The 14168-nt window shown below is 43.2% G+C and overlaps 1 protein-coding gene across 3 annotated transcripts in view; it reads left to right on the plus strand.

The window, feature by feature from the left end:
• LOC147448598 (uncharacterized) overlaps nt 1-14168 on the plus strand; it is a 183313-nt gene that overhangs the window by 29640 nt on the left and 139505 nt on the right. Inside the window, exons 2-4 of one of the 3 annotated variants that reach the window (XM_086521165.1) lie at nt 9987-10035; nt 10190-10529; nt 10619-10777. In XM_086521165.1, the coding sequence (XP_086377291.1) occupies nt 9987-10035; nt 10190-10529; nt 10619-10777 (548 nt within the window). Of the gene's footprint in view, nt 1-9831; nt 10036-10189; nt 10530-10618; nt 10778-14168 lie in introns of those variants that run through there. The other 2 variants (XM_086521164.1, XM_086521166.1) reach the window with 2 other exon arrangements.

The raw sequence follows: 14168 nt of genomic DNA on the forward strand, positions 1-14168 counted from the left end.
CAATGCACATTCTCCAAGATCCGTGTTTCTTCAAAACAAACAACACTGGAGAGCAATACGGTGAAGTACTAGGCTGGACAAGACTTTTTTCCAAGAGGTCTTTCACTTGGTTCATAATCTCTTCTTTCTGTGCTCGGCTCACGCGGTAAGGTGGCCGGTTTGGTGGCGTTCTGCCAGGTATCAGATCAATGGTATGATCCTCAGGCCCTCTAAAAAGCAATCGGCACGAGTGTGGAGAAAAATCTTGGCGTTCTTTTGTTCAGGTCAAAACATATTCGACCTTTATCCCTTGTTCAGTTCTCTCCTAAAAGAATAAGTAATGAAAGTGAAGTTCATCAAGTACAATCTCTAAGCCCTTCAATTGTCAAAGTCGCTTTCTCGGCCCGGTAGTCAACCACGGCGTAGTTCTTGTGGTACCAAGGGATTTCGAATAGAACGTCACTCGCGTGCCCTGAACAGCCCCGTCATTGCAAACGAAGTTTGCCAACGCTCAGTGTAATGGCAACATCCCGTCCGGGTGCCACGCGAACTACCTCCGCCTGTGGCCTCAGCCTGTTGGGCATAGTTTCAAATCGAGCCGCCAATTCCAAGTGAAAAGAAGTTGGCCTTGGCTCCTTCAAAAGAGCTTCCTGATCCTTCACTTTGCCCCAAAAGCGGCAAAGTTTGTACTTTCATTTATTTGATTCGGTTCAGGCCCCACGCCATGTGGTACCAGTTTTGCTTTTTATCTGCCTTTTCTGCCACGTCTCTCAGCTTCTTTAGAACTTTCTGGCCTTTCTTCATCTTGTTCATTCGGTGCCTTGTTAGGGCACTTCGCGGAGATATGTCCATGTTCCTCGCATCCAAAGCACTTTCCCTCTCTGATGAAGCGAGCTCTCTCCTGAGGAGTAAGCTTGGGTCGTGCATCCTTCTTTTCTGGGTTGCTCTTTCTCTTTCTACTTTCATTCGCTGAAGTCTGTTCGGCTCGTTGTGTCATGACCTCATCGGCGGGGTAGGTCAGACTGCCAGAGTGAATGGCAAAACCCCGTTTCGCATGACTCATCAACTCCTGAACAGAAGCTGACTTCTGCTCCAAGCAGTGATCTTGGATCTCTGTAGGTAAACCCAAGGTAAACCGCTCAATCTGTTCTCTGAACGAAATCTTCTTGAATGAAGAGGCGGGTAGAAAAGAGCTCCAGAATCTTTCGCAATAAGCATCCATTGTATCTCTCTTGGTCATCCGAAGATGGTTCCAAGCAGCTCGTATATTGCGTTCATACTCTTGAGTCAGCCTAGAAGAAATAAAAAGCTTCTTAAATTTCAGCCATTTAACTGGCGTAGTCTTGTTTAAAAGAAGTGTGGACCACCAAGTTCGAGCATTCCCCTTAAAATAAGAGGCAGCTCTCCGAATCTTGGAGTGCTCTGAGTAGCGACCTCCCGCGAAAGCGATGTCAAACTGCTGTATAAAAGACAAAGCCTTCGAAGCATCTTTATATCGTGAAAACGTGTCAAATTAAATTCACTGTCCACCTTACTTAAACTCTCGGACTTTCTTGCTTTTATCTTCCAGAAAGTCATACTGGTTGGCTTTATAAAAATTCTTCTTGTTCGCATAAAAGTTGCCGTTATTAGAGTCTGAACTGTTTGTAGACGAGTCCTCTGTAGAACTGTCACTCACTGGGCGAGATTTAGACTTCTTTGCCTTTTTCTTGCCCTTTCCGAAGCGTTGTTTCTTGCTTCGCTTTTTACCTTTTCTGTCTTCTTCGCTCGAATCTGAAGAGCTAGAAGAACTGTCAGAAGAAGAAGAAAAAGAAGAACTGGGTACTCCTTCAAATCGAACACGCTTCTTTTGTTTTTTTGCCTTATCAAATGTCGACTGACGACCCAAATAACCGGGGAAGTCAGTGCCTTTCTTCTGCTTTTCTCCGTGCTTTTTAGCTTTGTTCTGCGCGTCAAAAAGTTAAGCAATCCGTGCATCAACCACCTCTCCTAATTCCTTCTCTGAATATGTCTTGTGAGCAGAAGGTTTCTTGAGAGCGGGTTTCGGGGGTGGTGGTGTGGTTTTTTGTCACTGCTCGTGCACTTCCTGAAAAGAAGTCTCGCTCATATATTTTGCCAATTTTGGGTCCTTTGCAAAACTGAGCATCATCTTTGTTGCATCGCCGATCAATTGACGACGCTCCATCTCTCGTCGCTCCGCTCGAGTAGGCCGAGGCGGGCCATACTCTTTGCGGAATCTTCGTTGTGATCCCTTCCCGCATCTCCGGATGCAGAGGGAGTCGACTGATCCTTGCGTGAAGCCATAGGTGCCGCGGAAAAAAATTTGGGATCGGATTTCCCGTAGAAGAGAAATCGGCTGTGCTCTGATACCACTGTAACAGACTTGGACACTCCAAGGCAAGAATCAATCGCGACAGCACCAAATAACCACTTCAAAATAGTTCACAGTTCACGATAGATTTGCAATGGCCCGCCGGCGGAGTTCCGTGCCTAGAAATATTGGCCCCAAAGACTGGCGCCCCTTTCGGTATTTCTTTTTTTATTAATCAATGTTCAAAGTACAAGAGTGGTTGGGTCTCACTCTCAGACTCTACGTCCAGATGCTCTGCAGAGTGGGAGCCCAAATCACCTAGTTATTTACAAGGGTTGCCAAAAAGCAGAGCCCCAAAAGCTTAAAGTCCAAAGCTCTCTCTCTCCCTTTCATAATCAAGCAATCTTATCACTTTTAATAAACTAAAGGCAAGCCTAGCGTAGCCAAAAAGCTGCCGCAAGGAGATCTCCACGCAAAAAAGCAAAAGCTGCTGCCGTAGAATAGCCTCCGCAATTTTCAGCACGATTTTCGAGATCTACCTCTGTTGCCTTTAGGGTTAGGTTAGGACAGAATTAGGGTTTGGCAAAAATTAGGGTTAGGGTTTTTGGCAGCATTTAGGGTTTTTGCAGATTAGTGTTTCTAGCCATTAGGGTTAGGGTTTCAGCAGTACAGCCATGTCATCCGAGCCCTAATAATCGGGCAGCCACGTCATCACTTTGTGACAGCGCAAGCCGAGATTCGGACTCCAAGAACCCCGTCATCGAGAAGTTGACGTTCAATAAGTATGATGGTAAGATGGACGCTAGTGTTATTCATTCTTGGTTGCATCAATGTAATGCTTATTTTGCGACAACTAAGAAGACAGGAAATAGCAAGGTTTTCACGACAGCTAGGTACCTTGCCGGTGATGCCATCAATTAGTACCACGCATGGCAAGAGGCACAGCTAGCCGCGCACCTAGAGGAAGCCGACGGAGACGCGTCCCTTTCCTTCAATTAAGCCGACTTCCAAGACAAGCTCAAGGCGCGGTTTTATGCCTCCTCAGGACCTAGCACGATTGAAAGAAGATTGGCGCAATCTCAAGCAACATAGTATGCCAATCATGTCTTTTTCTAACAGTGTTTTGCAGCTCAGCATTCAATTACGCAAATCGGATGATGAGCGCAAAGAGGTTTACCTTTTTGGGTTAGACGAATATATCAAGTTTGATATAGAAGTCTTCGATCCAATCGATCTCAACAAGGCGGTAGCGATTGCTCTCGCACAGGAGATGAAGCACAACAAGGGCAAGCCTAAGGAGAACAAGACTTCCACAAGTACCTCTCAGACTTCTCAGACCCCTCAGAACGGTAAGAACGGTAAAAATGGTAAGAACGGTAACTCTTCTAACTAATCTTCCAATAGTCTCTTAGAAAAGAACTCTCAAAATGAACCTAAGGGTAAGGCTAACACAATTGCTAAACCTAAGCTCACTCTAGATTAAAAGGTAGCACAAGGAATTTTAGGAGGATACATCACGTTGGAAGAGCAAAGCACTTATTCTAAGGAAGGTCGTTGTTTTCATTGTCACATTAAGGGTCACATACAAAGAACATGTCCTAAGCTTGATTCTAATGAATCTAGAGAATCCACAAAACCCACTTCCTCTGTCAATGCACTCAATGACAACACGAGTGTTCCCAAGTTTCTCCTGACCCTCCCATAGATGAGTCTCTTATTAAATGTTATGGTCATATGACGGGGCAGCGTTTTGTCATATTGTTTGACCTAGGCAGTATGCATGATGTGATCAGTCCCTCTCTTGTTGAGAGAGCCCGCCTAGATGTTAGTTAGAAATCTCCTCTTGAGGTTTCTGGCTTCGCTCCCAGTATGGACTCTCTCATCACGAAAGAGTGCCTTGATGTGTTGTTTACAGTCCAACAAGCTGCTTTCCATAGAAATTTTTTTGTCTCTCCTCTCTCGGGATGTGATATGATTTTGGGCATTCGATGGTTTCGTGAGCATAACCCTCTCATTGATTGGGCGGAAAATACGTTCACTTTCAATGCCAAAAGTGGCTCTCCCATTGTCATTCGTGGAGAGCAAGTTGTTCATTCTTCATCTCTCATTGCTAATGCGCAGGCGAAGATTGAACGGATTCAGGAGAAGGAGACTCTCTCAGTCTCTTCTTCTCCAAAGCATGACACACAGGATTTGCATGATGATTTGAATGATAATGATGAGCATGATGATTTGGATCACAATGACAAGCATGATGATTTGCATGATCAAGATGTGATTTCTCACAAGCATGATGATTTGCATGAAGAAGATGTGATTGTTCACAAGAAGGATGAGTTAGTGGGTACTTTTTCTAGCGAAGCTAACCTCATTGCAGATTCGATCAATCACGAAGAACCGATCTTGGCTCTCGAGCCTAGGTCCAAAGAACCCTTACAGGAAGTACTATGTGTTCGAATGATTTGTCAACACGCATTGTACGAGTGTTTCATTCGTGATCGTTTCCTATATTTTCGTCAGCGTCTTTATGTGATCCCTTTTCCTAGGCATGACATATTGTACGTTGAGCACGTTTCACTCATGAATGAGCACAGTTGTATGCGGATTGTTCATGAAAAGTTGAAAAGTATGTATGTAAGGAAGTCCCATTCCATGTCTCTTCCTTGGCACGACACAGTGGTAGAAAGAGCACAAGAAAGTATGAGCACCAAGCATGGGCATTTCCGTTGTGAATTGCCACCGTTGATTGATTTCGATCAGCAAGACAAGATTCGATCTCATTGTTTGCGTGTGTAGTGTGAACGGTTTGGCACTCCGTCTATTGGTTCATCTACATTGCATGCACAGTCTTTTAGGAAGACAAGATTTTTTCCACTCTACATGGAATGGGTATGTTCATGTTTTTGTGTTGGAAGTGGTTTCAGGAATTTTCAGCCATGGAGATTCTTGAAGAAGGAAGAAGCAGGCCTCTAGACGAAGTTGAAGCATCGAAGGAGCCCCAGAAGACTTTGTGTCGCTTTCGGCGCGGCCCAAAGAAGCAAGCGTTGCAGACCTTTATGAAGTTCAAGTACGGCACGACCCACACATCAGAGGGGGGCTGGCGAAGAGTCCCTTCCTGGCTTCCGGATGCTGTTGGCGATCTCCCTCGACGCCATACAGTTCGGTACTAGTACCTCACTTTGAAAAAGAGGGGATGTCACGTGACACATCCAACCCTATGTGTCCGTGGACAAGCTACAGCACGACAAGGGTTGAGTCAGTCCAGATTTAGGAGTGTTCTAGCACTTTTGTGAGTCTGTTCGCAGACCGTGCATGCCCAGGCACTTAGAGTAGATGCATATCCTCCGGTTGCACACAACATGATCATAAGCATTCCCGTTAGAATCCATCAGAATCCTTCAGGGGAATTTTTCAGTGCATTTATCCTATTTTCCCTATTTTTGATATTTTTCACTTATTAATTTAAGTGACTTTTGGTGGGAACTGAGTAGGGCAAATCGGCTTAGATAATATATAAGCAAACCAAGGCTAGCACTATTTGGCAGAAGAGCAAGGAGAACACAGGCCACAGGCAGCAGGTTCCCCCTCTCTCTCTCAGCAAGACTTTCCCCCTTGGGCGATTTCCTCTCAAGCATGACCTCCATCTTCCTGACGTTTTTCAGCAGAGCTTCATCGCCATAAGAACCCCCAGCACCTAGCGTTTTTCAGCCAAGCCTCATCGCCATAGACCACCCAGCCCTAGCGTTTTCAGCAAACTGTTATTGCCCACTTCCTTGGCGCTTTCAGCAGCACCATAGCATCAGCAAATTCAGCGATTAAGCATCAGAATTTCAGTGTTTAAAGACCAGCCAAATCAGTGTTTTTGGAGCACTTCAAATGGCCGCAAATCTGCGTTTTTTAGGGCAGCCGAAGACACGAAGAACCTGCAGCAAAACAGGGTTTTTCCTTGCGTTTTTGGCAGCAGCAGATTTCAGCCATTGGCGTTTTTGGACAGCAGATAAAGTGCATCAGTTTTCAGCCTTAGAGTCGGTCTCGTCATCCCCGTCGTCGACATCGACATAGCCTAGACTTGCATCATCTCGTTCATCCACTTTGTTGTGTCCATTGCACTCTCTCATTAAGAACGGAAGGCTCTCCCTTCCATAAGAATAAAAAGGAACCTTGAGCACAGATCGGAGCACTCATCTTGAGCAAAGTTTAAACATTCACTCCGTTGCACCTTACAGGAGCTTTTTGGGCTTGTGTTCTCACTAGAGGCGGTTCATTTGAAAGTTTGCAAAGATTGCTTCTCCATTGCATATTTTGACTCAAAAAGGGGTTCTCTTTTCGTGGGGACTATCAAAAATTACAATGGGCTCATAAAGAAAAGTTCACAACTGGTCCTGTGTTGATTTTACCATATTTGCAGAAACATTTTGAGGTTTAGTGTGATGTGTGTGGACCCAGTGTCACAAAAATGGAAGCATGCACTTAAATACTTTCAAACTATTCAATTATTTCATTTAAGAATCCACACAGAATAATACTTAGAAATAATGCAGAGGGACATGACACTCGGGACCAAAAGATGGGTTGGTCTCCCCCCTTCAGGAGATTTTCTATTAGTTATCACTTGATTCTTACAAACACATGAACCGGAGCAGCTTACATTGTTCTCCATCCCGGAATTATTATGATGCAAGAAATGCATGTGAATCATTAGCCTAATGGCTAAATGTTACAACTTGGTGACGTGGCAAGCCACTGAAGACCTGGTGGGTTAGGGTTTCCCAGACCTAACCCTAGCCACTTGCACAAAATCTGATGACGTGGCAATAACTATCCCGGACGTTCGTGGATCGCGCTCACATGCCACATGACAGTGTACGGACTGCCGCAAATTGCGTGGACTGAGGACGTGGCAGGTTGTACGAACTTCTTGATTTTTAGATGCTTTTGAGTTGTATGCTTTTCATGTACTACTTTTAAATGGACCTAGGGCCTTTAAATATGAAAGGTGGGCTCTCTCTTTGGCATCCTCGGGGGAGCAGATGCAGAGCAGAGCCATCAACTTGTACTGAGTTGAAGCAATATAAGAAATATCGAAAGGGGTGCCAGTGTTTGGGGCCAATGCTCTCTTGGGGTGAAACTTCGCCACTCCGTGTCTTGTCTGTCGTTTATCTCTTTTAGTTTAGTTGTTATTGAAGTGTTTGAAGTTTGTTCCATCTATTCTTTTCCGTTGGCACGTAGTGCCCTCCTGTTACAGTGGTATTAGAGCTTCAGTCTTGTGATTTTTTGAAACCATAATAGTCCTACCAAGAACAGACAGAGCACAATGGCATTTATGGACTCAGCAGAGTACCTGCAGTTTCTTCTCGACATACTTTCGTGCCATCCTCAACAAAATCTCCCGATGCTGCAAAGTTTCCAACAATTTCTGAAGTATATGTTACCCCTCTGATGCCCTAGGTGGTACCCCCTCCTCCGGCACCAGAAAGTGCAAGAGTCTCTAACCGGCAACCCTCTGAACAGTCTGATTCGATTGGGGGAGTCTCCAGGAACATGGTGCCCTGATCTAGTGCAATTGCCTCTACCACCGCCACTGCCACCACCTCCCTCACCACCTGGGCACAATAATTGGAGCCCGTATGGATATCCTTATTATCCCATATCTGAAGTTTGCACCTAACCAACCAAAGGATTTCAAGGATGGCGGCACGACAGTCAAAGTGCTTGTTTTGACGTGTTCTGCACTGCGTCCGGCTACTGTTTTACTTATCATACTATTCGGACACCGATAAATTTCCAAATGGCACATTGCACCTAAAAATTTACTCGTCTGTTAAATTATTAATTGGTACCAATAAATTCATCAATTGATTTTGTGTGCACAAAAATCATTTCTATTCATTTATAGTCTTAGCTAAAATATTACATCCTTCTAGCTTCTAAACAGTTTTCCTCAACTGTAGGGCTTCATGATACTTATGCAAGATTTTTTGATAATTTATCGATTGCATGAGTGACCTGGTGCTGGCCTTTTGACACAACTTACATGTCTTACACTAGTGGTGTATATCAGGGTTGAGGCTAGGCCATACAAAACCAGCCTGCAAGATTTTCTTACTTGTCATATCTAGGGCAAAGTGACGACCACAAACACCATCATGACACTGGCAATTACCCCCATAATTTCATTAGAGAGAGGGACCTTCGTGAGTATTTGGTCCTTACCCTTACAATACAAACCGTCATTGATAAGCCGATACCTTGTGGCCTTCCGGGTAGGCAATTGCTTCTGTCCTTTTGTTAAATCCAGTGGACATTCCCCTGTTTCCAAAAAAAGCATGGTGTCAGGTAAGGCATCACTGGAGAAATGTACATGTTATTATAGGCAAATTTTGCTAGAGGTAAATACTTCTCCCATTCTCGTTGGTTATTTGAAACATAGCACTTTAAAATGTCTAAGACTATAGAGTTAGCGATTTCCATCAGTCTGAGGATGATAAGCTGAGGAAAAATTCAGCTTAGTTCCTAGATTCGTAAAAAGTGTTCTCCAAAATTACTAGTCATTCGCGGATCGCGATCACCTGTAATCGTTTTGGGCATACCATAATGTTTAAAAATCTGTGCCACAAAGATCTTTGCCATGTGATCAGCTTTGATGGTTTTTCTTACTAGAATGAAATGAGATTGCTTATTGAATTTGTCTATTATAGTCCAGATTGCATTATTTCCTTTTAGAATTAGTGGAAAATCCATTATAAAATCCATGCAAATACTTTCCGAGGGTACTTCAGGTACCGGTAGGGGTTGAAGTAAGCCAGAAGTTTTATGGCAATCATACTTAGCCTATTGGCATGCTACACAATTTCTGACGTATTTATCTATGTCAGCCCGTAGTGTTGGCCAGTAGAAATATCTTTCCAGGGCCTGTGTTGTGGACATCATACCTCTTATGTCCCGTGTAAGGAGAAGCATATGCTTCATCCATCACTTTTGTGCTAAGTGGGCGCGCCACACAAAGAGCTTGATGGAAATAAGGATATCCATCCTTGATAGAGTCCTAGATGCATGCTACGTTGCCTCACTTCGCATGGAAAGGACGATGAAGGCGAAAGAGTGAAATATGCTAGTTCTGATTTGATAGACAAGGAATCGGCCATTAAAACGAAGGCGCAAAGGACTGAATTGTGGCACTAATTCCAGGTCGAAATGTTGCAAGGGGTGAAACAGTGGTTATTTACAATTGTTGGTACATAAAGACCAAAAATCTTGTCTTGATCAGTACAGATACAGGATCGCCTTATAGCAGGGCTGGGAATAAGAAATTGTTGTGTGAAAACATTAGGAATCAAGATTCAAAAGATAAGTGTGGGCGGGCCATCTTTTCTTTGGCAATATCCATGCCTTCTATCCAACCAACTAGGCCAAGTGCACAGGTTATTAGCATGTGGTATCATTATACCCCATAATTGCTTCAGCCCATACTATGCAGACCTTAATTTGAGTATAGCTGTAGTCCAAATTAAGATGGGTACACCATTGCAGAATGATGTAGAATGTTTCTCTTTCTTCTTACTTGTTTAGTTGTGGAAAAAATTCAATCTTCCAAATGGCATTCTATTTCTTCTCGGATAAAACTCTCTGCACTAGAAGTACAGAGCTTCATTTTCTTTCTCCATGGACTTGAAACATGCCATGTATTCTCTGGCAGGATCAAGGTTTTGTTAAGGTCAAAGTGGCTTCCATATGAGAGGATTCAGGTTAGTGCAAGTTTTGAATCTTGAGTGTAACGTTAAAATTTGGAATGGGGAGATGGGCTTAATTTTCTTTTGTATTGTGAGCTTCAAACTTTCCTAGTATGCCGATCTTGCAACTTTGTTTGTACTTGCTCACTAAGAGTTTTGAGACTTGCAGGGACCGTCAGGATTGAGAGAGAGAGTTTCTGTACCTATGTTAGGTCATTTTGTTGAGCTTCAGCAAAGGAGGTTGTATGTCAGCAGATGTCCAGTTGGGCCTGATAACAAAGACTTCTTCGAGAAGAAAAATGGTGATGATTACAACGAATCTCAGAGAACTATGGAATTGACTTTGGGATCTACAATATCTTTGACAAAGAAAATTGCCATCAGAGGGTTGAAAATAATAATTTCTGTCATGCTTATGTTGTCTCTCGCTCTTGTTGGGACACCTTCTATTCTATCATCTCGACTGGGACGGCGCTCAGTACTTGGTTTAGTTAATAAGTTTATCCCAGGTGAGTTCATGTGAGTGTACCTGTTCAATACACATGTGTGCGTGGTTTGAAAAACTTTGTTAGCTCGTGTTATTTTTTCTGGCATGCAGGCCATGTTGATGTGCAATCATTTACCCTTGGTTGGACAAAGCCTATTCGTGCAGGAGGAATCTCTTTGAAAGGCATAGATGAGAAGGTGGTGCTTTCCATTCTTAAACTTGAGACTCGAGCTTCATTATGGTCACTTGTTCGTGGAAAATCTGGTCTTGGTGAGCTTTTTAAGCCAATCACAACGCGTGTTGTGTAGTATTTTTCCTAGCAAGGGTGCTTAGGTACTTCTTTGAGGGACCAAGCTGTAAACATGAAGAGAAGTCTGGAAAATTCTTGACATCCATACGGGAAAAAAGTGCATTGCTTTCAATTATGTTTGACTATGTTAACAGGCCTCTTTTTGCAGAATTAGGCAGCTAGTTTTTGGGCTTTCCAATCAAAAATTCAGACACAACAATCTTTTAGTAAGTGTGTGCATTCTGTAAACATGTTGTGGATGGCTTGCTTTTACAAATCTTGTGCCATAGAATGGGTGATGTCAAAATTTGTTTCTGGCTTTTCTTGGGATGCATGTAGTATTTCCAAGAGTTTATCTCCACATTGAATTCTCTTGGCGGCTATATCGCAGCTCTTTTGTCATTTCTCAAGAGAAGACCCATAAGTTATAAACGCAATGACCAGGTAAAATTTCAACCAAGTGATCATGTTACCTAGCCTTTTCTATAACAGATATCTTTAAATACTCAGTGATACTTTATGAGGATTGGCAAAAGTTTTACAAGGCCATTGCTTTGAAAACCAAAGGAAGGAGGCCAGATTGCAAAATACTTTTGCAAAGGAAAAAAGGGGATCTTGTGACTACTAGTAAACTAATATTCGGTGAAGGAGTATGTGAAGATCCCCTTCCAATACTGAACGGGTGAAAAAGAGACTAAAAAACGCGAGATTATGATTTATCTGGTGCTTTTTGTCTGTAACAAGTTTTCATGCTCAGAGTGCATTCCTTCCCATCTGTGGATACACTGCTCAATATTCTTATTACAGCAAGCAACTTTGGAGCCACAGCAAAGTAAAAAATTTGTTGATCATCTATCTGGGTAATAATTGTGGGAATTTGGGAAATGAAAATGATAATCATTTATTCAATTGAAACTTGAAAATAAGTAGAGAATTGCTAGCATCCGCCCTTCTTGAAAGAAGAGTAATTGTCCGCGATTACATCTGCAAAACAACTCAAGTTAGCTCAAAAATATCCAAGGGTCATTCTGAGGGTCATTCAGATTATCACATCAAAGTTCTTGATATTCCGACGGAGCAAAATTAGCCCTCACCCCCAAATCGCATTGATATGTAACGGGTGTCTCGATGCACTTAAATTACATACCTAGGCAACCTCACTCAAGTGGAATGGCACATCACAATGCAACACAGATGCTTACATATGCATGTTACAAACACCGCCGCTGAGCACTCCTCCCAGATAGACGGTCTTAGGCATGAAGCTACTCAATGACTACCTCCTCACTCCCTCCGCAAATCACCTGAAACGGTTGAGGCCATGAGCTTAGAGGAGCGATACAACCAAACACACCCTAGATTGTAACAAACTTGGACACCCCAAATCTAGAATCTGTCGCAACACAGTAGAGATCCACTTAAAATTCTTCACAATGAAAGAGTCGACACGGCCCGGCATAGTTCCCTGCTAAGAGAAATTGGCCCCAAAGACTGGTGTCCCTTTCGGTATTTCTTTTTATATTAATCTTTGAGCAAAGTACAGCTCCCGTGGGTGCTTGCTCTCAGACTCTGTGTCCAGATGCTCTAAGAAGTGAGGACCCCTTGGATTCTTACAAGGGATGCTAAAAGCAAAGCCCCAAAAGCAGTAAACTCAAAAGCAACTAGATCCAAAAGCTACCAGTAAAAGCCAGCAGCGCCAAAAGCGAAATTCCGCACGGTTCTACCACGTCATCAATCGGCGCGTTTTACGGCTGTCCGTACATCCTGCCACGCCAGCAGCGTGAATCGCAGGCATCCATATAGCAGCCACATCAGCACTCTTTATGCTTTTTTTTTTTTAATGCTAGGAGTCCCTTTGGCCCCTTGGCAGTTGTCCATAAGTTGGAACCAACTTATTAGTGGTCATGCCATGTCATCAGTACCGCCCTCTTGAAAGAATTGTAATCGCCCTCGATTACACCTGCAAAACAGACATAGGCTATAAACCATTTCAACAAACACCGACTCTAAGTACCAACGCACTAGACACGACACATCTAGCATTTGTACAAAGATGACAGTCACATCACTGCACATGACATCACAGGACATCACATGACAAATTAATCACAAAAAAATTCATTCCATATCTCAGACCGTGACTGTCAGCAACGTATTTAGTAATCGCATCTAGATCCATCCGGGACCTCACTGATGCCAGATTAACTAATCCTTATTGCGATCATGTCTATAGAGATTTATGAGACCAAAATGCTGCCGTCGTTTCGTCTTTCAGTTCCTGCACTCAAACAAGTCAGATAAGAGAGAACAAATCATTCATGCTCAATTTTTGGAATTCCATTTTATCAAGTCATACAACAGAATAGTGTATGCCCAGTAGTATTCCTGAAACCCAAAGGGATATCAATGACTCTATTCAATCCAGGTAATCTGTGACAAAGGAGGGGAGTGACTTCTCTCTTGTGCAATCCCTCTGCACCAGATTCAACCTCGCTAATCTGCGGGATCTCTCGGAGTAGACGTAGCTAAACCGAATGCTTCAAGGTAAAGTACCAAAATCTGAGGAGTATCTGCTAGGTCCTCCTTCTCCATCCACTTTACATCTAATGCCGGATAGTTCTTGAATTTAACTAAGAACTGTCGAATCACTTCACCTTTCACTTTTCTTTACTTGTGTGCCAAAATATGTTTAGGAACGAGCATCTCCTTGCTCTCTTCCACTTCGGGTTGCTCATCTAGCTCCCCATCAACTGGCACCTTATCTTTAAAAGGTTTCAAGAGACTCACATGGAATGGATTGTGAATCTTCCAAGTGTCTGGAAGCTTAAGTCGAAAGGAGATGTCATTTATCTTTTCTTTAATCTTGAAAGGGCCATAATACCTCATGCTAAGCTTTGGAAAAATCCGCTCCTTTCCCTTTCGTTTCCTTAGACGTGCCTTCTCAAAACGTAAGAGCACCCAATCGTCTTCCTTTAGTTTCAAGTTGCGTCGATGTCGATCTGCTGCCTTCTTATGTTGTACTTGAGACTTCTTTAAAGCCTCGTGGACCTTGGCAACAGCAATGTCCAAGTCTCTCGTACCAGTCTGCTTCAAAAATCTTGTCTTTAATGTTAAGAAAGGGTGGAACCTTCTGAGCACCTTCAATTATCTCAAATGGCGCCTTCCCCGTCAACGAGTGAACCGTGTTATTGTAGGAAAATTTCACCAAAGGCAAAAAAAATTCCCATTGAGTCTTCTGATCAGAAATGGAAGACTTCAATAAATCCAAAACAACTGAATTTGCGATCTCAGATTGCCCATCTGTCTGCGGGTGGAATGATGACGAGAACTGCAATCGTGTGCCAATGTTCTCCCAAATAGCCCTCCAAAACA

The sequence above is a fragment of the Adiantum capillus-veneris genome, chromosome 10 (genome assembly GCF_014529385.1).
Source record: "Adiantum capillus-veneris isolate H3 chromosome 10, ASM1452938v2, whole genome shotgun sequence".
In the NCBI taxonomy this organism is placed as follows: domain Eukaryota; kingdom Viridiplantae; phylum Streptophyta; class Polypodiopsida; order Polypodiales; family Pteridaceae; genus Adiantum; species Adiantum capillus-veneris.